The sequence below is a fragment of the Camellia sinensis genome, chromosome 3 (genome assembly GCF_055761805.1).
Source record: "Camellia sinensis isolate YWXY chromosome 3, ASM5576180v1, whole genome shotgun sequence".
In the NCBI taxonomy this organism is placed as follows: Eukaryota; Viridiplantae; Streptophyta; class Magnoliopsida; order Ericales; family Theaceae; genus Camellia; species Camellia sinensis.
The window spans coordinates 221465113-221486969 of NC_138963.1; the positions used below are offsets into that span (position 1 = coordinate 221465113).

Consider the following 21857-nt stretch of genomic DNA (forward strand, 5'->3'; position numbering starts at 1 on the left):
TCTGGTGGCCCTTTGTAAGACCAAACTCGCCGTATAAGAGAGAGGTTTACTTGATCTTTCCACTGGCTAAGATGAGTAAAGACTTCGGGAGCTGTGACAAATGAACACAGCTATTAGTAAAATTAGATGACAAGACAAATACAAAGATAAAGCAAATAAAGGTGACTTATATCTTGGACGACCAATGACTTTAGGGAAAGGTCAGATCCGATCAACTCCGAGAGGAAATTCCCAATTCCCCTCTATTATAACAAACACATCGTTCACACCTTTACCAGAATCAGGAAGCATTTGAACAAGTTGGCGCATCATCGACCTGGGTTTGAAGTAAAACTTTGTTCTTTCTTTGGTGGTGGGAACAAAATTATAACAATACCTAATTTCACATAGACCTAAGTTGATTACAAGAATATCGTTTAGGGCCACTACTCCCATCACTATCCTAAAGAAATTAGGGGACAGTTGGGGAGGGGGTACCCCATAAAAGTGAAGCACCTCTCGAAGGAGGGGATGCAGAGGGAATCTACCTCCTCCCTCTACTATATCTATCAAGGGACGAGGAATTCGTTCTTCAGAGCCCTCTAAAAAACTATCATCGGAGGTAGGAAGGCGAACAATGACATTCTCAGGGATATTATACAAAGCCCTGAACTCAGCAATGCTCTCTTCGGATTCAAAAAAGGACCTCAATCAACTCATTTTTGTTATAAAAAAAAAATAGAGGAAAGGGGATGAACTTACAAGGAACTTATGTTGAAGGATGGGGAAATGAATATAAGAGCTAAGGACGTGATGCGATGGGAGACGAAAAAATGGCCAAACCTTCAATTAAATACATCAGAAGCGAAACGACGCATTGAAATATGAAATGACGAGTGTCGTTATTTAAATAAAGAAACTTAGTGGACGCGTGTCACAAATGGCGCTATTTTCCTAGGAACATGCAATAGTTGGCTAGGGCACCTTCGGCAATTTGTTAAAAAGAAACGCCGAAGGAGGGCCAATTGTGGAGGATAAAAACTCAAGCCCAAGGCCCAAGCACATTAAGATACGGCCCAAAGCATTTTTACCCAGCCAAGCCGAAGTTCCAAGTAAAGTCCAGGACCAAGTCCTTAGAAAGTTCAGTTATAAAGAAAACAAAGTCACGTGATAGGAGATTTAAACAAGATCACTTTCTAAAAAGAGATTCGCAACATGAAGGAAAACCTTTGGATCAAATAGAAATCAACGATAGAGATCAAAACTAACAGAAGAAAGGATACGAAATCAACTGACTCTGACAACCTAAGCATCCGATAAGGTAAATCCAATGATCAAGAATCAGAACCTATATCCAAACTAAATCTAGGCCATCCAAAATACAGCAACTCCGACAATAGCAGATCAAGACAACTAGTCCACTTGCCCAACCAGTGCTCTTTCTACAAAACAATATGTTTAAATTGTATTCTAACTTGATCATCGGAGGGTCCTCCCAACCAACCATGGCCAGGAGAGATCACTGACGTCTTAATATTTGTCTTTTCTACAGAGCAGAGGAAGGAGCAGCTCATCTCGATTTCCCTCTGGAGAATAAATTTCACCCATCCACAGAAACACAAAAATAAATAAAATAAAATAAAATTGCATTTTAGTAAATTATAATTTTAATTTAAAATTATGTATGTCAGAAATATTCCATAATTGGGTGTGTTCAATCTTCGAGAAATTCTAACTTACACACCTTTTAAGGCCCCGTTTCGGATATTTGTTTGGGCTATTTTAGCCACATGTGACAAAATAGGTTATTTTAACCATATAAGATAAATGTCACATCTAAATAATAATCATTTCATTTTTCTATCACAAAAGTCAAAAAATCAAAAAATTATCCCAAACAAGACTTTTTAGTCCCAAGCTAAAATAGCTAAATGCATTTCTAATTATGTCTTTTTTTTTAATTATGATTAATTTTCTTATTAAGTTATGATGACATTATTTTAATTATGATTTAGAAATTTTTTAATTATTTATGACATTTTTTTTATAATTATGACTTAAAAAAATATGAAGTTATGAATATTTTCTTTATTTGTGATACTGATGGCCCCCCAAGAGGGTCCAGCCCTTGACTTAGGGGCCCAACACATGACCTAAGTATTAAAGCCCAACAACCTTTAAAAACCAATGATAAACCAGAACCAATGACATCCTAACTAGACTATAAACTTTCGGCTAACAAGACAGTTTGGAATGGACAAGGAAATAATGAGCAATGGATATAAAAAAGCTTTGGAAATACGTTGAGGTTAAGTAGTTCTATCACTTGTTACTCTCTCCCAAGTCAATCTGCCCTAACTTGGTCATCGGAGTGTCCGTCGGGGAAACACCTCCCCCCTCGGACCTTTTTGCAGATACTCTTTGGGGACTCCGAGGCCAACAAACCCAATAGAAATGTGGATCAATCGAGCCTATCTTCTACTGAAACAGCAGCATCATCAATTTGAATTAGTCTAAATTATTATATTTCTTATTCCGACCATCACCAAACATTCAATTTTTTATTTTCTTAATTTTTTTTCAACACTATGTATTTTTAGTCAACATCTCATTCTTTGTTTAGCCCTAAATTTAACTGCCATGACAGCATAATCTTCATCCAATAACATTTCACCCCCTTATCTATAGTTTCTGTCGACACCACCATCAATCAGTAGCTAACTGCATGGGCTCAAGTCATTCTAGGTGAACATGAAGCATCCTTGCCAATTGTCCCATCTTCATCGCCGCTGCTATCAATTACGGAGGAAGTTACTTTTTTCGATTGTTCAAAGGAGACTCAGATAGAGAACTATAGGCTGTTTTGGGAAGAGCTATTTTTATTTTTTACTTTATTTTTGTTTTTATTAAACGTTTTTAAAAAGTTTAAATTTCTAAATCCAGTACGATAAGATGAATTAGAAAATTATAAGTTTTTTTAAAAAATCAAAAAAAAAAATAGAAAAGACAAAAATAAACCAAAATAAATATTTTTTAAAACTTATTTTTGTCTTTAGTGATTTTTTTTTAGATTCGTCTAGACAAGACGGATCGAAAAAGTAAAAAAAAAAATTAATTAAAGAAAAAAAAATTCGAAAAAAAATCACTATGTTTGTTTTCAACTTTTTAAAAACACTTTTTAGAAAATTTTACTTTCTTGTTTTCTGTAATTTTTGTTTTTACTTAATTTTTTTAATATTTTAAGCAACTTTTTTAATTTTTAGACACATCTAACATAAATTCACTTAAAAAGTATAATTTTCGTGAAAAAAATCTTTAAAAAATTCACTCAATACCAAAAATACAAAAAAATACAAAAAAAATTCAATATATTTTTCCTATTTTTGTGTATTTATTAGTTTTTTAAAATATTTTTTTCACAAATATTTTACTTTTTAGATACACTTAAATAAGGTACATCTAAAAAAATATAAAATATTAAAAATATTCACTAAAAGAATTTTAAAAAAAACACGAAAAATAAAAAACTCAATTTTCAAAAAACTAAAACCAAACACGCTGAATGTTTTTTTTTTTTTCATTTTTGCCAAAATGGGCTAGTAATCACAGAAATATTAGTCATTCCAAGAAACCAGTTAGAGTGAGGAGTGGAGTCCATTTCATATAATTAGGGATGAATTAAGAATGCTCAATTAAAATTATCATACATTTTTTAATTTGATATATAAATTTTTCAAATTAAACAATAGATTAATAAATTTTAAAATGTATTTTAAATTAAATTATTTATTTTACGAATCGATCGGGATCAACCCAATTGGTTTGATTCATTTTCTATTTGGTTCCCATTTTAAGTTCTAGAAAGGAAGTGTCGACAACCCACGAGGAGTGAAAAAATGGCCCGAGATCTATAAGCAGCCCAAGATGGGCCCAACCTAGTTCGGCCTGGTTAGGCCTTGGTCCGAGCCCAACTCAGGACCTTCCATTTGAGGTCTGGCTTGACCCGTTGGCCTGGCCCGAATTGATTCTTCCTTCAACGATCAAATTTCAAAAAAGTAAATAAATAAAATAAAATAAAATAAAAGACAAGTTGCAACAAACGGTTAAATAATTTTTTTTAAAAAATAAATAAATAAATGTTGATCTTCTTGTGCAACAATAGTAAAAAATAAAATAAAAATAAAATAGGGTCGATCATTTCTTTGCAGAGATGCAGAGCTGATGCCTGCCCTCTGCCCTGCAGGGGTAGAACTGACTCAAAATCAATTACCAAGATCATTTATTGAGTCATTTCTTTGCAGGCTATCAGTGTTTGCTTACTCATGCCCCCCTTGGGCCTTGCCTTGTCATCATGTCATGCAACATCATCACTCACATCATGATTCATCGAAATTTGCAATGAATGAAAAAAAAAATTTAAATAATCTATGCTTATTTTGTTTAATGATATAATTTTTGTAATATTTTATTTCATTTTAAAATAAAAATTATTCATTCAATAAATGTTATATAATTAATTTACTATTGTAATATTAAAAGTTTCATTTTCATATATATAAAATTATTCATTTTAAAAAAAATTACATAATTGCATAATTTTTTAATTATAAGTTCATAATTAAAAAAAGGATTAATTACCAAAAAGTTCTATCTACATATTTGGTGGTAGCTTAGGTCCTATCAAAAAGTTTTTGAACCATTAAGTCTCATTTATAGGTAAAAAGACGTTTTGTCCTTTAATCCCAAAACTGAGAATGTTCTCAATTTATAATTATCAAAACTAAGAAATTTCTCAATTTTTTTCTAGTATGAACTAAGAATATTATCAAAACTAAGAAATTTATAATTATCAATTTTGAGAAATTTCTCAATTTTTCATGATTAAAATTGAAAGTATTATAACTGAGAATGTTCTCAATTTCAATCAAAATTCAGAAGAATCAGCAAGTGTTAATGATAAAGTTAAATTTAATTCATGGGATGCCATCTATGCCCTTCTTCTGTTTCTATTCATCATCCATTGTGCCATGGCATCCATAAGTTCTTCTTCAGTTGCTTCCTCAACAATCTCATTCGAGTTCTTTAGAGCAAACACTGCTCTATCTATGGATACTGGGCCTCCGATTTGAATAGTCGAAGCGAACGTAGTATTTGCTTTCACTGGCTTGAATTCACCCCAACCTGACTTGTAATGTAGATACAATGGATTCGCATTCGCTGCTTGAGCACAAACAAGCCTTGGAATTCGATCAACAAGTCCCAATTCTTCACACGTTTTGAATCCTTTGTAGAATGCGTAAATGTTGCATGGATTTCCACCAGGAACGATGACCCAATCTGGAACTTCCCAATCGAATTGCTGTAGAATTTCAATGGCGGTTGTTTTTTGTCCTTCGAGTCTCAAACTGTTGAGTGAATTCGCCAAATAGATCGGCAATTCGGATGTGACTTCTCTGATCGCCATTCTCTCTCTCTCTCTCTCTCTCTCTCTCTCTCTCTCTCTCTTTGGACTCTGTCTTCTCTTTCTACGAAGGATATGTTTATGGAGCTCACTGCTTGTTTGGATATTTAATTATAAAATCCATTAAAAATTAATTGGACTTGAAAGGGCAAATAATTTTATCTATGATTTAATGGATTATAAATTCACAAAATAGGACTTGTATGTAAATGTCCCTTAAAAAAACATAAGTCGTATATAATTAAATTTAAATATCACTATAAAACATAACAAACAAAATATCTCATTAATTTTAATTAAAATACTCGAATATAATTTTCTTTTATTCCTAATAAATAATGTATTTACCGTTTATTTTTATTTTTTTTAAAAAAAAATCCATCTAAGCCCTAAGACCTATTCTGAGTGAGCCTAAACTTAAACCTAAGGCTACTTTTCAGCCCATGGGCCGGCCCAGCCCGGCCAGGCCCGGTAAAAAAGCGAGACTACTTAACACCACACCACACCACAATCGACAAAGATCAAACGCCACACGAAGTTCTCAACTCAAATCTTTGAGAATCAGATTGATCAAATCAAAACAGAGACCAACAACAACAAATATCAGGAAATTAACCTTCTCTGCAATTCATCATCATCATCATCATCATCTAGTTAGGGTTACAGACCATGAAAACACTAACCTCCTCTGCGACGATCGTCTCTTCCTCGCCGTCTTCCCTTCCGATTTTCTTCCCCATGACCAAGGACTCATCATCATCATCAAGAAGGTTCCTTCGGTTCCCCATCCCTTCCAAGAGTAAGCCCTCTTCAATTCTCTCTCTTCTCTCTACCTCTCGTTTTTTTTTTTAAACAAAAACTTCCAATTGATTCAGATAACAATAACGATTCCGATCTTCATTCCGATTCTTACGACTCAAGTCTTGTCCCAATTCTCAGCAGTCGAACTCTCTCCCAGGTAATCTCACACTATTTTCTCTCTTTCTTGTTCTTTGATCAATTGGCTAGTTTAGTTAGGCTATGTTTGGATTATGAATTTATGAAGAAATGGGAAAAGATAGATTCATTTCTATTAATTTTCATTTCTTGATAAATCGAAGATGCAAAAGCATAGATTAGGGTTTTGTTTTGGGGGGAATAAATTGGGTACTTTTAGGATGCGGCGATGGGATTGGTTCTGAGTGCGGCGTCTGTGAGAGGCTGGACGACCGATTCCGGCATGGAAGGTCCTTCGGTCCCCGCTGGAGCTGAGCCCAATTCCGGTATGGAGAGGGTCTCTACGTTCCCCTGGTCCCTCTTCACCAAATCTCCACGCCGGAGGATGCTTGTCGCCTTCACTTGCAATGTTTGTGGCCAAAGGACTACTCGTGCCATCAATCACCATGCCTACACTGATGGCACCGTCTTCGTCCAGGTAATCACCCCCCTCTAAAAAAAGAGAAGAGAAGAAATCATACATATACGTATACGTATTTGTGTTTGTATGTTTAGTTTTGGGTTGTTTGTTGTTTTGTTCTAGTGTTGTGGATGCAATGTTTTCCATAAGCTGGTGGATAATCTGAACCTCTTTCATGAGATGAAATGCTATGTGAACCCAAGCTTCCGTTACCCGGACCCAAAGAGCAATGATGTTACCTTCAAGTATCTCGACATGAACGATGATGATGACAATGATATCTTTCCAATCTTATGAGGTGCAATGACATCGAAGACAGTGTGTGTACATTCTAATTCTTATACTAGAACCATTTTTACTTAATTCTATTTGTAAATAGATTTGCAACTGTTTTCTTTTTTTATTGGATACTTGATTAATTGTTTTTACACGGGAAGAATGCGTCATTGACATCTAGAATTTTGCGTAATGTTGTTGATTAATGGGCTTCATCTTTCTTTTCTTATGCTGGCAACTGATCTTTAATGCTATAATTCTTTGTGGTAAACTCAAGTAACACTTTTCTCTTTTGTCAATGAATATTTGTTTGCTGAAAATGTATGTTCTGTTGACAAAGAAAATAAAAGAAATTCAATGTGTAAACATTGGATTCTGTATAATCCACTGATGGGAGTATTTGATGGGCTTTGGACCTCACTTATGTGGTATTTCATGTGTGTTTTCTTGCTTTGCTGATTTGAACATTTGTAAATTCATAATTTTCCTTTGTTTTGAAATAGGAAAGTTTTGTGGACTAAAATTTATAAGCTTTTAAAATTTAAGATATTTGGATTCTAGAACGTAGCTTCTGTAGTTTGTGCTTTTGTTAAAGTATTGATTTTGCGGGGTTATGTTCCATTTATGTGCAGTGAATTGAACAAGCCAATCTATAACTAGGCTCTTTTTCTCCTTTTCTCAAACAACATGAATATTGAGAAAATACGTTCACGAGGGGAGTTTGGAATTGTATTGAATCTATTTCACGCTCATGTATATGTACGGAGAGAATTTAGAGATGAAGTAGGAAAAGTGGAGTCAGAAAGTTTGGAATAGAGAGAAAAATATGATTTGATAGAAGAACTTTGTTGAATATCATGAAATTTTAGGGACCACCAATGTAATTTTGTTGTTACACTGGTGGTCAATTTTGTTAATCCCTGTAATTTTGCTCGCAATCTTTTTTCATTTAAAATATTAACAATGCACTATAAAGGACCACATTGTAACAAAAATAAAAATATGAGATTTAAATTATTAAAATTATAGGAATTAAAATGATCCTTTAGTTAAACTATAAAAACTAATATAGTAATTTATCTTCTTTTTTTATATATATAAAAAAAAAATCCAAAGTTTTTGCGTGTTTTCAAATTAAATCCTAGGATTTCAATTGCATTAATTTAAATTTTGAATTTCTTATTTCGTATCAATGTTAATCATTCATTCATTTTTGCTAACTTGTTTGACCAAAAAAAAAAAAAATTTAATACACACGTACACGTAGTACATTTTCATTCCCTCATTTCACTTAATATTAATAGGAAAATGTCTTGTAACTCAAATTTTGTGGTTCAAAAGTGGCTCAAATTGCTAAAACGACGTCGTTTTGGCCATTTGAGCCACTTTTGAGCCACAAAATTTGAGCTACGTAGCATTGTCGATATTAATATTATATTTGAACATGATCAAATCATATCAATACCACCATATATTTATTATCCATTACATCAGAGCTATTCATCGTATACTTTTCATGAACTTCAACACATTGTATCAAAATCTATATTATGGGTGTTTGGGAAGCGAGTTTTTTTTATAGGATTTTTTAGTTGTAGGATATTATTGGAGAAAAAAAAATTGTGTTTGGAAAGATAGTTTGGTTTTTTTATGGTTGGATGTGATGCTTGTGAGAGAAAAAGTGAAATGATTATGGGATTTGATGTGATGTTTTGTTTAGATTTGTTTTTTTGAATTTTTTAATCAATTTGTCTTTTAATGAAAAAAAATCTAAAAAATTTGTTCCCAAACACCGTCATTGTTTCTCACCTTTTCTGTTTATCTTCTTCTTCTACTGGCACCGACACATAGTCACCACCCTTGGCCTTCCACGGCCACCCCCTCACTTAGCTCCACCATCACCAGCTCTCTCTGCCAGCCCCTCTCTTAGATCTACCACACCCAATCCTCCACCACAACCCACTTCCCCCAGATCCCCTGCAAGTTGACGATTAACAACCCTCTTGAATTTAGTTCCCATTTGCACTTTCGTATATTGATGACGGTGAATCTCCAGCTTAGGCTTTGCACATCAACAACAACAATGATGGTAACTTGCAAATCAATGACGACAACATGGTGTGATTTTGTGTTTGAACCCAATGCAGATTTTGTCGACACCAAGTTAGAAAAGGCTCAAAACTAAGATATATATACACAATTCTGATGTGATATTAATGTTGTGTGTATGTATCAGATTTGCATTAGTTTGAAATTCATCTCAACGACATTAGATTGATTTCCCTAACTTTTCATGAAATTTGTAGCGTTGGTAGATTGTGGATGTGAGGGTGTACCTGTGGAAGGAGTTGGTGTGGTTGTTGCTGAATGAGAGGGTGGGTTGGCAGATGAGGAAAAAGGTTGGGTAAAGGTGTTTCAAGAAGGAGAGGCATGGGGGTGTTGATGCGGCAAAGGAGACGGGAGAGGTGATTTTGGTGGTGGTTCAATGGTGGAAGTTGATTTTGTGATGTATGATGAAGAAGAGAGGTGAAAAATAAGTATGACGTGTATAAGCCCATAAAGGCCATGAATCACTATGAACAACTCAAGCCCATCACTTGGAATCCAATACATAACCCAGCTGGTGAGATCCAGGACAGCTGGAATCCAACATGGCATAAAGAGCCACTGACATTCAGACACATGGCAAGTGAAGGACGAGCCACATCAGCAGACAAAGATCTACAAAGTTATTGCCACTGCACATCACCATTAATGCAGCCCATCACAGCATTTATTATGACAACACCTCTCCGTCGGAACAGGACCCCCTTACCCTGAACAAGGTAAGCTACAGCATAGACTTTCGGCGAGGAGGTCAGGTCGGAAGAGACACCGAAATGATTACCAAAAGATATAAGCAAACGTTAAAGACAAGAAGAAGGTTAAGTTTTTCTATCTCTAATCTCTTCCTCTACACTCTACTTCTCTTCTTAACTTGCTCGTCGGAGGGTTCACTGGGGGACTATCCCGTTCCCCGTTGAACTTGTTTGCAGGTTATTCGGTGGGCTTGATCATTTGGACCTGGGCTTGAGGAGCTTGGACTAGTCCGACCCATTCACTGGGACAAACTCTATCATCAGTTGGCGCCGTCTGTGGGAAAGCTTTGCTCCTCGCGCCAGTTGTGTTCACTGTCGCTGGAGACCCCGTTCCAACAACCTTTTTCCTCCTACCCGTCAAAGTGTATGGTCACGACCAGATCCGTGGCTTCTCACAATAATGCTGCCGACCATCAGGCCGACCCCCCCAATCCAAACAACCCACCGCAGTATTTTATCGAGCGTACCAACAGCATTAACCGCATGGCCGAGCAAAACCAGGCCCTGATAAATGCTTTACTCCAAAGAAACCTTCCGATGCCTCCTCCACCACCTCTAGATATTCCACCCAACCAAGAAAGAGCCCCGAGCCATATTGTTCCGCTACCCCATCCACCCAACTTGGAAGGTTTGCAACCTCCTTCCCCACATATAAATCTACCACCTCCACCCCCACACCCGTCGGTCGTGGCACCAGCCCTGAAGGGGAAACCAGCAGCGTCCAGCCCTCATTGACTGACCATAGTGACCACGTTCCCCTCTAGGACGCTGAACTTCGAGCAATGAAGCTCCAACTCCAAGGGGTCATGCAGAATATTCAGCATAAACCCTCGATCATGGCAAATTCACCATTTGTTGCCTCCATTCGGGACAAACCTCTGCCCGCCAAGTTCAAGATGCCCACCATTGACTCTTTTAACGGTACGACGGACCCAGTCGACCATCTGGAGACCTACCGTACCCTCATGATCCTCCATGCCTTCCCTGACAAGATCATGTGTCGGGCTTTCCCCGTGACACTGAAGGGGTCAGCTCGACTGTGGTTCAGCCAGTTACCAGCAGACTCTGTCACCACTTTCCAACATCTCAGCGACTCCTTCCTTAGCCATTTCATTGGAGCTTAGCGCCAACGCCGCCCGGCAACCCAACTCAGACTGAGGGGGAGTCGCTGCGCAATTTCGTTACCCGCTTCAACACCGAAGCCCTGCAAGTAGCGGAAAACGATGATAAGGTCATCCTCACAGCTTTCATGGCCGGGCTACGATCGTCCGATTTTCTCTTCTCCCTCTCCAAAAACTCCCCGACCTCCATGGCAATCCTACTCTCCAAAGCCCAGAAATACATGAATGCTGAAGATTCACTAGCCGCTCAGCAAGATCCAATAGCTAAAAACCCGACCCCCAGAGAAAAGAGAAAAGACTCAGAACCCAGAAACACCTAGTATAATAGCCAAACACCCCACTATACAGACCGACCCCCTAAAGCTGACCGATCGGCACCAGCCCGACAGTCCGATCGGTTCGAGCGGTACACCCCCCTTAATTCTCCCATGGAACAAGTTCTTAACCAGATCCAACGGGACTACCCCCTCAAATGACCCCTACCTTCACGGACCCTTTCCAATCGGAAAAACCAGTCCAAATATTGTCGTTTCCACCAGGACCATGGCCATAACACTGATGACTGCATCAACCTCAAGGATCAGGTCGAGACCTTGATACGTCAAGGGCGTCGCAGCCGGTTCATGGACACCCGCCCACAGCAGAGGCAAAGAACCGAGCCCCTCAGAAACAACCGCCAGTGCACCCCACCCTGGCAGCCAGCACAACCTAACCAAGGCCGTGATCACCCTCCACAACAGCCTCGGCCGCCAGGTAATCCCCCTCCGCCAGTTAGTGAAATTCGAGTCATTTCAGGTGGCCTTGCTTGTGGGGGACCATCCCGCTCGGCTCAGAGGGCAGAGCTCAGAAAGATAAGGCAAGGCTTAGACAAAGCAGTTGCCACGGTAGACTGACCCTCCAAACAGCCCAAGTAGTGGACAGAGCCCATCACTTTCACGGACGCCGACTGTACAGGCATCCGTTATCCTCATGATGACCCTCTCGTCATCTCTGCCCTCCTCTCCAACTATAAGGTCAGACGGGTTCTCATCGACAACGGCAGTTCTTCAGACATCATATTCCTCAACTGCTTCCGCCAGCTCAAAATTAGGGAGGAAAGTCTGTCTCCCCTCCAAACCCCTTTGGTCGGTTTCACTGGCGATCGGGTGACCTCCATCGGCTCCATCGATCTCCCCATCACCATCGGCGAATACCCACGGCAGACTACCGAGTTGCTCACTTTCCTTGTGGTCGACTGTCCCTCTGCGTACAACATCATCCTTGGCCGCACCACCCTCAACGCTCTCCAAGCTATCACTTCAACCTACCACCTCGCCATAAAGTTCCCTACCGTCCTGGGCATCGGGATAGCAAGGGGAGAACAGACCATAGCCAGGGAATGTTATGTCGCCTCCCTCAAGGAAGTTAAGCTGAAGGAGGCCATGATCATTGAAGGATTTGACGTCCGAGATGAGGACGAGCTGGTTAGAGGAGAACCGGTAGAGGAGCTCGTTGAGATTCCCATCGATCCCACCAACCCAATGAAAACTGCCAAGATTGGCAGCCAATTATCCCCCCAAGCTAAGGCCGACCTTGCCGCCCTTCTGATCGAGCACGACGATGTATTTGCCTGGACCCATTCAGACATGCCGGGCATTGACCCCTCTTTCATAACTCACCGCCTCAGCATCAAACCCCATTTCCGACCTTACCGCCAGAAGTAGCGCATCTTTCATCCAGAGCGCAATGCTCTTATAGCCGCCAAGGTTGACAAGCTCCTTGAGGCCCAATTCATCAAAAACGTAGATTGCCCTAAATGGTTGTCGAACGTGGTCCTAGTCCGCAAGAACAATGGCAAATGGCGACTCTATGTCGATTACTCTGACCTAAACCGAGCTTGCCCCAAAGACAGCTATCCTCTTCCCCGCATAGATCTGCTGGTCGACGCCACGGCCGGTCATCAAATGCTCAGCTTCATGGATGCTTTCTCTAGTTACAACCAAATCCTGATACACCCGTCCGATCGGGAACATACATCCTTCATTACCGACCGGGGTACCTACCACTACCGTGTGATGCCATTCGGATTGAAGAACGCTGGGGCCACTTACCAACGGTTGGTCAATGCCGTCTTCCATCACCAGATAGGTCAGAATATGGAAGTATATGTCGACGACATGCTAGTCAAGAGCAAACTCTCTACTGATCATCTGACTGACCTGCGAGAGACCTTCGCCACCCTGCGCAAGTACCAAATGAAGCTCAACCCAGAGAAGTGCGCCGTCGGCGTAGGATCTGGGAAGTTTCTGGGTTTTATGGTCAGTCAGCGGGGCATTGAAGCTAACCCTGAAAAGATCAAGGCCTTGATTAGGATGTAGTCACCCAGAACGGTCAAAGAGGTTCAAAGGCTCACTGGCCGAGTTGCGGCCCTCAACCGCTTCATTTCCCGCACAACAGATAAGTGTCTACCATTCTTCAAAGTTCTTCGACAAATTTTTGGATGGACAACTGAATCTGAAGAGGCTTTTCAGCAGTTGAAGCAGTGCATGGCCAATCCCTCTCTCCTTTCACAAGCAATTACGGGCGAGCCCCTCTTCCTCTATTTAGCCGTCTCAAGCACCGTAGTCAGTGCAGCTCTTATTAGGGAAGACGACTCTGTCCAACGGTCGGTCTACTACATCAGTCGGGCTCTAAGGGGAGCAGAGCAGAATTACCCGCTGTTAGAAAAATTGTCCTTGGCCTTGGTCACCGCCTCCAGACGGCTCCGTCCTTACTTCCAGGCCCATTCCATAGTGGTTCTCACTGACCAACCCTTGAAGAAGGTCATGCAGCAATCAGAACTTTCCGGCAGACTCATGTAGTGGTCAGTGGAACTCAGTCAGTTCGACATCTCCTACTGACCTCGAACAGCAATTAAGGGACAGGCTGTCGCGGATTTCATACTAGAATTCACTAATCCTACACCAACCACTGCCCCCCACCCCCACCAACCCCTACCGAGCCAGAAGACTCGCATTCTTGGACTCTCAACGTTGACGGATCATCCCGCAGGGAAGGTAGTGGGGCTGGCCTCATTCTCACCGCCCCTGAGGGTGGCTATTTCAAATGTGCTCTCCGTTTCTTGTTTAATGCCAGTAACAATGAGGCCGAATATGAGGTATTGATAGCAGGACTCCGCCTCGGCAAGGACATTGGAGTCAGCCACATCCGGGTGTTCAGCGACACCCAGTTCATTGTCGGCCAAATTACGGGGGAATTCGATGCCAAGGAGAACACAATGCGAGCTTATAGGGATATGGCACTCCTCCTTGTTCGCCTCTTCGATACTTTCCACATCAAGCACATACCTCGGGCGGAAAACTCCAAGGCAGATGAGATGGCTCAGTTGGTCTCTGCAGACCAGTCCGACCTCAGCCACGGTGTCCGCCTCGAATACCTAGCCCACCCGGCCATCTCACCCGACGTACAAGAAGTGCAGTTCTTCCAAAACGAACCCATCCCTTGGGCCTTCGACATCTTCTTATTTTTGACAACGAGGGAACTCCCAGATGACCAACAGCAGGCCGCCAAAGTCAAGGCCCGGTCGTCCAATTACATCCTGGTCAGTGGTGTCTTGTACAAACGTGGTTTTTCACGACCATAACTACGATGCCTCAATTCGACTCAAGCAACCTATGTAATGTGGGAAATCCATGAGGGAATTTGTGGTAATCATTCGGGCGGCAAGTCTCTAGCCCACAAAATACTCCGTACTGGTTATTTTTGGCCAACTCTCAATCATGATGCGACAGATTTCGTGCTCAAATGTGATAAGTGTCAACGTTTTGCCAACAACCCCCATGCTCCTCCTACAGAGTTGATCACACTTTGCAGCCCTTATCCGTTCGCCAAATTGGGGATCGACTTGGTCGGTCCGCTTCCCACCGGCCGGGCCAGACCAAGTTCGCGATCGTCGCCATTGATTACTTCACCAAGTGGGTAGAGGCAGAACCCCTTGCCACCATTACCGAGCGGAACACAACCAAGTTCATCTGGCAGTCGATCGTTTGCAGGTTTGGCATTCCTCAGGCCATTGTCTCCGACAACGGCAAACAATTTGACAACGCCAAGTACAGGAAGTTCTGTGCCGACCTCCAGATTCAACCATGTTTCTCTTCCCCCGGTCATCCCCAGGCCAATGGTCAAGTTGAGGTCACCAACCGTTCTCTCCTGAAGATCATCAAAACTAAGCTAGAAGCTGCTAAGGGACTTTGGGCTGAGAAACTACCGAATGTACTCTGGGCTTACCGAACTACAGCTCGGACTCCCACTGGGGAAACCCCTTTTCGCTTAACATACGGCGCTGAGGCGGTTATTCCAGTAGAAGTCGGTCTGCCTACTCTCAGGGTTTTACATCCGGATCCAGCACCCACCGAAGAGCTCCGCCGGGCAGACCTGGACCTAATTGAAGAACTCAGAGAGACCACCGCTGTCAAACTGGCCTCATACCAACTGAAAATGAGAACACACTACAACCGCAAAGTCCGACCAAGGGAGTTCGCTGTAGGGGACCTTGTCTTGAGAGAAGCAACTCTTGCCACCAAAAATCCGACTGAGGGTAAACTGGCAGCCAAATGGGAGGGACCTTACGTTGTGAAAGCCCGACTACGTCTGGGCACCTACCGACTTCAGGACATGGAAAGTCGAGACCTCCCCCACCCCTGGAACGCTGAACACTTGAAGCGCTACTTTCAATGAGTGCCTACTATTGTATTGCTCAGTTGTTGTATTTTCTTTTTGATGCATAATGTAAGCTTTGATCGACTGGACTGCACCGTCCAGGACAACAATCCTATATCTTAGGTATCTATGTGTTGTCTCAATAACGTTCTCATTTGCAGCACTTGTTAAAAGCCTCAGCCAGACTGAGCATTAAAAGCCTCAACCAGACTGAGCATTAAAAGCCTCAGCCAGACTGAGCACCAGAAGCCTCGGCCAGTCCGACCGTCAAAAGCCTCAACCAGACTGAGCATTAAAAGCCTCAGCCAGACTGAGCACCAGAAGCCTCGGCCAGTCCGATCGTCAACAGCCTCAGCCAGACTGAGCACTAAAAGCCTCAGCCAGACTGAGCATTAAAAGCCTCAGCCAAACTGAGCACCAGAAGCCTCGGCCAGTCCGACCGTCAGCAGCCTCAGCCAGACTGAGCACTAAAAGCCTTAACCAGATTGAGCATTAAAAGCCTCAGCCTGACTGAGCACTAAAAGCCTCATCCAGACTGAGCGTGAAGCACTCGGCCAAACCAAGCCTCAGCCAGCCTAAACATAACAAGTCTCAGCCAGACCGAGCGCAACAATTTTAGGTTCAGACTGAGTTACTTACAACGTCAGTGAATCATAGCTTACCCCCAGCTGACCACGCGTGCAGGGCTCGGTCAAAACCATCTATGCAAACTTCATGCTTGTGGAATTAGTAGACACACTTAGTCACAATTCCAGGTCCAAGTCTTCACACCACTCTTTGCTTAGTCAAAAATCAAAGACGTTCTTACGCGTTTTCTTTACAAGTCAGGTTATTTTCTTCTCAATCGAACTCTTACAACTGAGCCCGTTTCCTTACAAGCCAAGCCTTACTCCAATAAACCACTAATCTACTTCAGCAGTGTGGCAAACACAAACTTATAATTTTATTACATTTTAAATTTCACTCTGCATTGAGGAGTTCTTAACTTTACTCTGCATTGAGTTTTTATTACAAGTTCAATTTCACTCTGCATTGAGGAGTTCTTAACTTTACTCTGCATTGAGTTTTTATTACAACTTCAATTTCACTCTACACTGAGGAGTTCTTAAATTTAGTTCTTATTACAAGTTTAACTTCACTTTGCACTTCACAATGAGATATACACACGCTTCGCCCACGCCTCATTCATTTCAGCTGCACAAGCACAGATAATCAAACGAAAACATAATTGCAATTTTATTTATTCAGAGATTTGTACATGAGTTCATTACAGCCATTCAAAAAAAAAAAAAAAACTCTCTTAAGTACAAACTTTCTTCACTTCACTCATTCGTCCTCACTGGAGACAAGGTCTTCTTCTTCAATACCCTCATCCAGGGGGGTCTGGGCCACATCATCTTCACCAATTGTTACACTACTGAGGTCTAAGTCTGGGAACAGTTCTTCAGCCCTATGTTTGAACATTTTCCAGCCACTGTCCCAGAACTCAGCCATTTCGTGTTTATAAAAGTCTGACTGTTGGAAGCTCTTAATCACTTCCGCTTCAGTTCTATCCCCAGCGGTCGTCCTCGATGGGCCCACCCCCCAGACTCCTTCCTTGCCAAGCTGCTGGCGACCGCGACATCCACGGCCATCTGAAATTCAGCAGACCCCTTGAATTGATCCACTGCTGCTACATACAGATCGGGGTAAGCCGCCCTTTCAGAGGCTGCCTTCGCCCTCTCTTCGTCCAACTCCTTCTGCAGGGTCGCCGTTTCAGAGGCTGCCTTAGCCCTCTCTTCCTTCAACTCTTTCTTCAGGGACGCCCTTTCAGCAGTTGCCTTGGCCTTCTCTGCCTCCAACTCCTTCTTCAAGGTCTCCCTCTCAGCAGTCGCCTTGGCTCTCTCTACCTCCAACTCCTTCTGAAGGCTCTCCCTCTCTTCCAGTGCCTTTGCACGCTCGCCCTCCAGCTCCTTCTGTAGACCGCTAAGCTTCACGTCTGCCTCATCCTTCTGCCTGACCAGCTCTTCATTACTGCTTATTGCCTCTTCATGTCGTTCGACTACAACCGCGCAGGCTTTTTGGGTCTCATCCAACCTCTTCTGCTCGCCAGCCAGTTGGAACTCGAGCGACACAACCTGGCGGCGTGTGTTCTCCAGCTCCACCTTGACCGCTTGCAGATCAACGTGGGCACTCTCCCAACTTGCACTCTTCCCCTTCAACTTTGCAAGCTGAGTCTTGGCCTCATCTGCCTTGACTTTTGCAGCACCCGCCTTCCTCAGCAGAGCCACTACTAAGGTGGTTACCTCTATTTGAGCGGAGCATAACCCCTTCAGCAGTTCAGCCTCATTGAATCTGGCTGCTGAGCGCAAGGCTGCCTCTTCTACTATCCCCACAAGGCGCTCTGCCCCTGCCCTGGCTAGGCCTTCTTCTCCCTCCAGCCGCCCAGCCACTGCACGAGCGTGGTAGATCGCAGTTGTCAGACTGACTCCCCCTCCTTGGGGTGCAGGACCCCCCTGGGGCTGTTCTCCCCTCCTTGGCTCAGGGCCAGTTGCTCCACCTTCTACTTGCACTTCAGGGGCGACCCTCGCGACCCCTACGGCGATTGCTGCCACTACTGGAACGACTTCCATGCCCTTTGAGGCAATGTCCACCACTTCTGGGGCAATTACTCTAGCTGGGGTCTCCTTCACTTCACCCCCTTCTGCCTCCTTCGCCATACTGGCCTCTTCTGCCCTCACTTCCCTCTTTCTCTTCTGGGCAGGCTCTTCTTCACTCCTCCTCACTTTCCTCTTCTTCTTCACTATGCCCAACACCTCCATCTCCTTCAATGACCTCTCCTTCAAAGGATCTATTGGGGGCGGTCGTGGCACAAATTCACCTAAGTTTTTTTCCCCCAAGGGTTTAGGTCGCGGTCGGATCCTCTCCCTTGCAACCGACTTTGGCGGTCGGTCTGCCTGAGACTCTTTTGAATTTTTGGGCTTTTGCAAGGATGGTCTGATCCTCTGCCTCTTGAGCCTTCCTCCTTGCCTCCAACTTCGTTCGGTCGAGGTCCCCACCACTCGGCTATGGACCCAACCCTGCCTCAAACAAAGCCGACGACTGAACGAGCTCGTCCCACCTGGCCCCTTCCTTCTCCCTCCATTCCTTTACCCTCTTCACCCTCTCCTCTGTTGCTGCTCCCAGCTTTGGCTCCACACACTTGGTGGGCACTTTCCAAATGGTGCGCACTCCAACCTCTCCACTAGCAGATACATTGAACCACCGTGGTCTCCACCCCTTGATCGACGACGGCAACCCCGCCACCAGCCCTTTCCCTACCGTTGCCTGCAGAGTGACCCAAGTCTCTTGCTACCCTAAGGCCTTGTAACATGCGAAGAATTCGTCTACTGTCATGGCTGCCCCTTCGTTCGCCTTCGGCCACGCACTTGCACAGGCCAGTAAGATCTTCCACGCATTGGGCATTAGTTGGCCCGGCGCTACCTCCAAACGATTCAGGACATCTACCACCACTTGCGGCAGGGGCAGCCTCAGTCCTCCCTTTAATGCTTCCTCATAAAGGACAAACTCCCCTGGTCTGATGTCGGATGGCCTCTTCGTTGACATCGGCAACAACAACTCTATTTCAGCAGGCACCTGGTATTTTTCGCGAATGGCCTCCAAATCTGCTGCAGTAACCGTTGATCTATCTGCCTTTGTATGCCAGTGATCTGGTTCTGCCTGGCTGATTGGCTTTGGAGCTGCTATCGTAGTGGAACCGTGGGATCGTACCACCGACTCCCCCACCCTTTCCATCCTATATTGTTGTGCTAACTCCACTGCATCATCATCACCAAGTGGATTCACCCTGACATTCGCAGTTTCTTCTTGGGCCATTTCTATGGTATGCCTGCGAATCGCTTCAGATGCAGGTGCAAGGAAGTTGAAAAAGTGTTGCAGAGGTGTATCGCGAGCAACAAAGGAATTCACACTTGGAATATTTTGATGTTTTGTAAACAAGTAGGTGAATCGAATAATGCCAAAAGCCCACGGTTTGCTCGTATTCCAAGGATCCCAATTAATTTTCGCCAGCTTGAAAACTTTTCAAATCATCTGCCAAAACTGTTTTTTCAACACCCATAATGACCTATCGTTTCACTTCTGATCTAACGCCTAATCCCCCCCCCCCGTGGGATGTTGCCACATGTACGACCACGATCCACTGTCTCCTCCCCTTACCTTGTCTTTTCCACTTCAAATCACCACGTGACACGCCGCCTCTCGAGCCCCACGCCCTCCACCTCACCCTTCGCGGTCGACCCTCCTCGTGGTCGGCCCTCCCACTCGGTCACCCTTCGTGGTCGGCCCTCCTCGTGGTCGACCCTCTCATTCGGCCAACCTCCGCGGTCGGCCCCCCTTCGCGGTCGGCCCTCCTCGTGGTCGACCCTCCCACTCGGCCAACCTTTGCGGTCGGCCCTCCTCGTGGTCGGCCCTTCCACTCGGTCACCCTGCACGGTCGGACCACCTCCCGGTCGGTTCACCCTCTCGGTCACCCCTAACACCCTCATCTTCTTCATTTGTATTCCCTTCGTTGGACTAAAGATGCACTCGGGAATGGGGGACTACTGACGTGTATAAGCCCATAAAGGCCATGAATCACTATGAACAACCCAAGCCCATCACTTGGAGCCCAATACATAACCCAGCTGGTGAGGTCCAAGACAGCTGGAATCCCACATAGCATAAAGAGCCACTGACATTCAGACACATGGCAAGTGAAGGACGAGCCACATCAGCAGACAAAGATCTGCAAAGTTATTGCCACTGCACATCACCATTAATGCAGCCCATCACAGCATTTATTACGACAACACCTCTCCGTCGGAACAGGACCCCCTTACCCTGAACAAGGTAAGCTACAGCATAGACTTTCAGGGAGGAGGTCAGGTCGGAAGGGACAAAGAAATGATTACCAAAGGATATAAGCAAACGTTGAAGATAAGAAGAAGGTTAAGCTTTTCTATCTCTAATCTCTCCATCTACACTCTACTTCTCTTCCTAACTTGCTCGTCGGAGGGTTCACTGGGGGACTACCCCGTTCCCCGTTGAACTTGTTTGCAAGTTATCCGGTAGGCTTGATCATTTGGACTTGGGCTTGAGGAGCTTGGACTAGTCCGACCCATTCGCTGGGACAAACTGTATCATCAAAGTAAATGGACCATGTAAGAATATGTTACATGTATTATATAAAAGATTTCTTTAAATAGTTTAACTAATATAGAGTATAGACTGAGAGTTTAAATTATGTTAAAGTTTAAAATTCAAAATTTATATTGATGCAATTAAAATTTTGAAATTTAATTTAAAAACATGCGAAATTGTGTATTTTTTTTTTATAATTTATCCAAACAAATTCGATGGTTAACATTGATCTAATTTTGTACGAGCCTTGAATTTTTCCATGGGATGACAACTCCAACCAACGTGACCACACAAGCACTTAACAATCATTTCACTCAATATTTTGTGGTCATTAACTGAAAGATTTCATACCAAATTTTTTTTCGGTAGTGCTACGTAGCTCGAAACCCATGGCTCGAGTTTGGCTCGACACCAAAACGACGTCGTTTTGGTGTCGATTTTTTTTTTTTCGTGTTTTTGTTGCAGAACGAAGAAGAAGAAGAAGAAGGGAGAAGAAGAGAAGGGAGGAGGAGGAGGAGGAGGAGGAGGAAGGAGAGGAGGGGCGGGGGCCATAAAAATCGGCTGGCGCAGGAGGCGGGGCTGCGACTGGGGCTGCGACGATCGGCGAGGCGGTAGCGGTGGTGCGACAATCGGCGAGGCGACGGTCTGAAGCTGCAACGATCGGCGGCGAGGCGACGGCGGTGGTGCTGCGCGACGATCTCCTCCCTTCCTTCTTCCTCTCCCTCCCTTCTCTTTCTCCTCTCCCTCTTTCAAGCCAATTCGAGCCCTTGGTGTCGAGTTACGGCTCATTTCCGATTTTTTTTATGGTACTGGCAGAGCTAACCGTTTCTTTCTTTTTTGTCTTTCTTCTTTTTTTTTGGGGGGGGGGAGTGGTGGTGTTAAGCCTAACCAAATGAACTAGGGGGATG

General features: G+C 43.4%; 2 protein-coding genes across 2 annotated transcripts; one reads left to right on the top strand and one right to left on the bottom strand.

The window, feature by feature from the left end:
• Positions 1 to 4966: 4966 nt before the first annotated feature.
• Positions 4967 to 5443, bottom strand: LOC145822253 (threonine synthase, chloroplastic-like). The gene has a single exon (XM_082918872.1). The coding sequence runs from the start codon at positions 5441 to 5443 to the stop codon at positions 4967 to 4969; it is 477 nt and encodes a 158-aa protein (XP_082774998.1).
• Positions 5444 to 5941: 498 nt separating this feature from the next.
• On the top strand, positions 5942 to 7318 carry LOC114260202 (uncharacterized). Its single transcript, XM_028200257.2, has 4 exons — positions 5942 to 6239; positions 6316 to 6398; positions 6597 to 6854; positions 6960 to 7318. The coding sequence occupies exons 1-4, from the start codon at positions 6110 to 6112 to the stop codon at positions 7131 to 7133; spliced, it is 645 nt and encodes a 214-aa protein (XP_028056058.1). The 5' UTR covers positions 5942 to 6109; the 3' UTR covers positions 7134 to 7318.
• The last annotated feature ends 14539 nt before the right edge of the window (positions 7319 to 21857 follow it).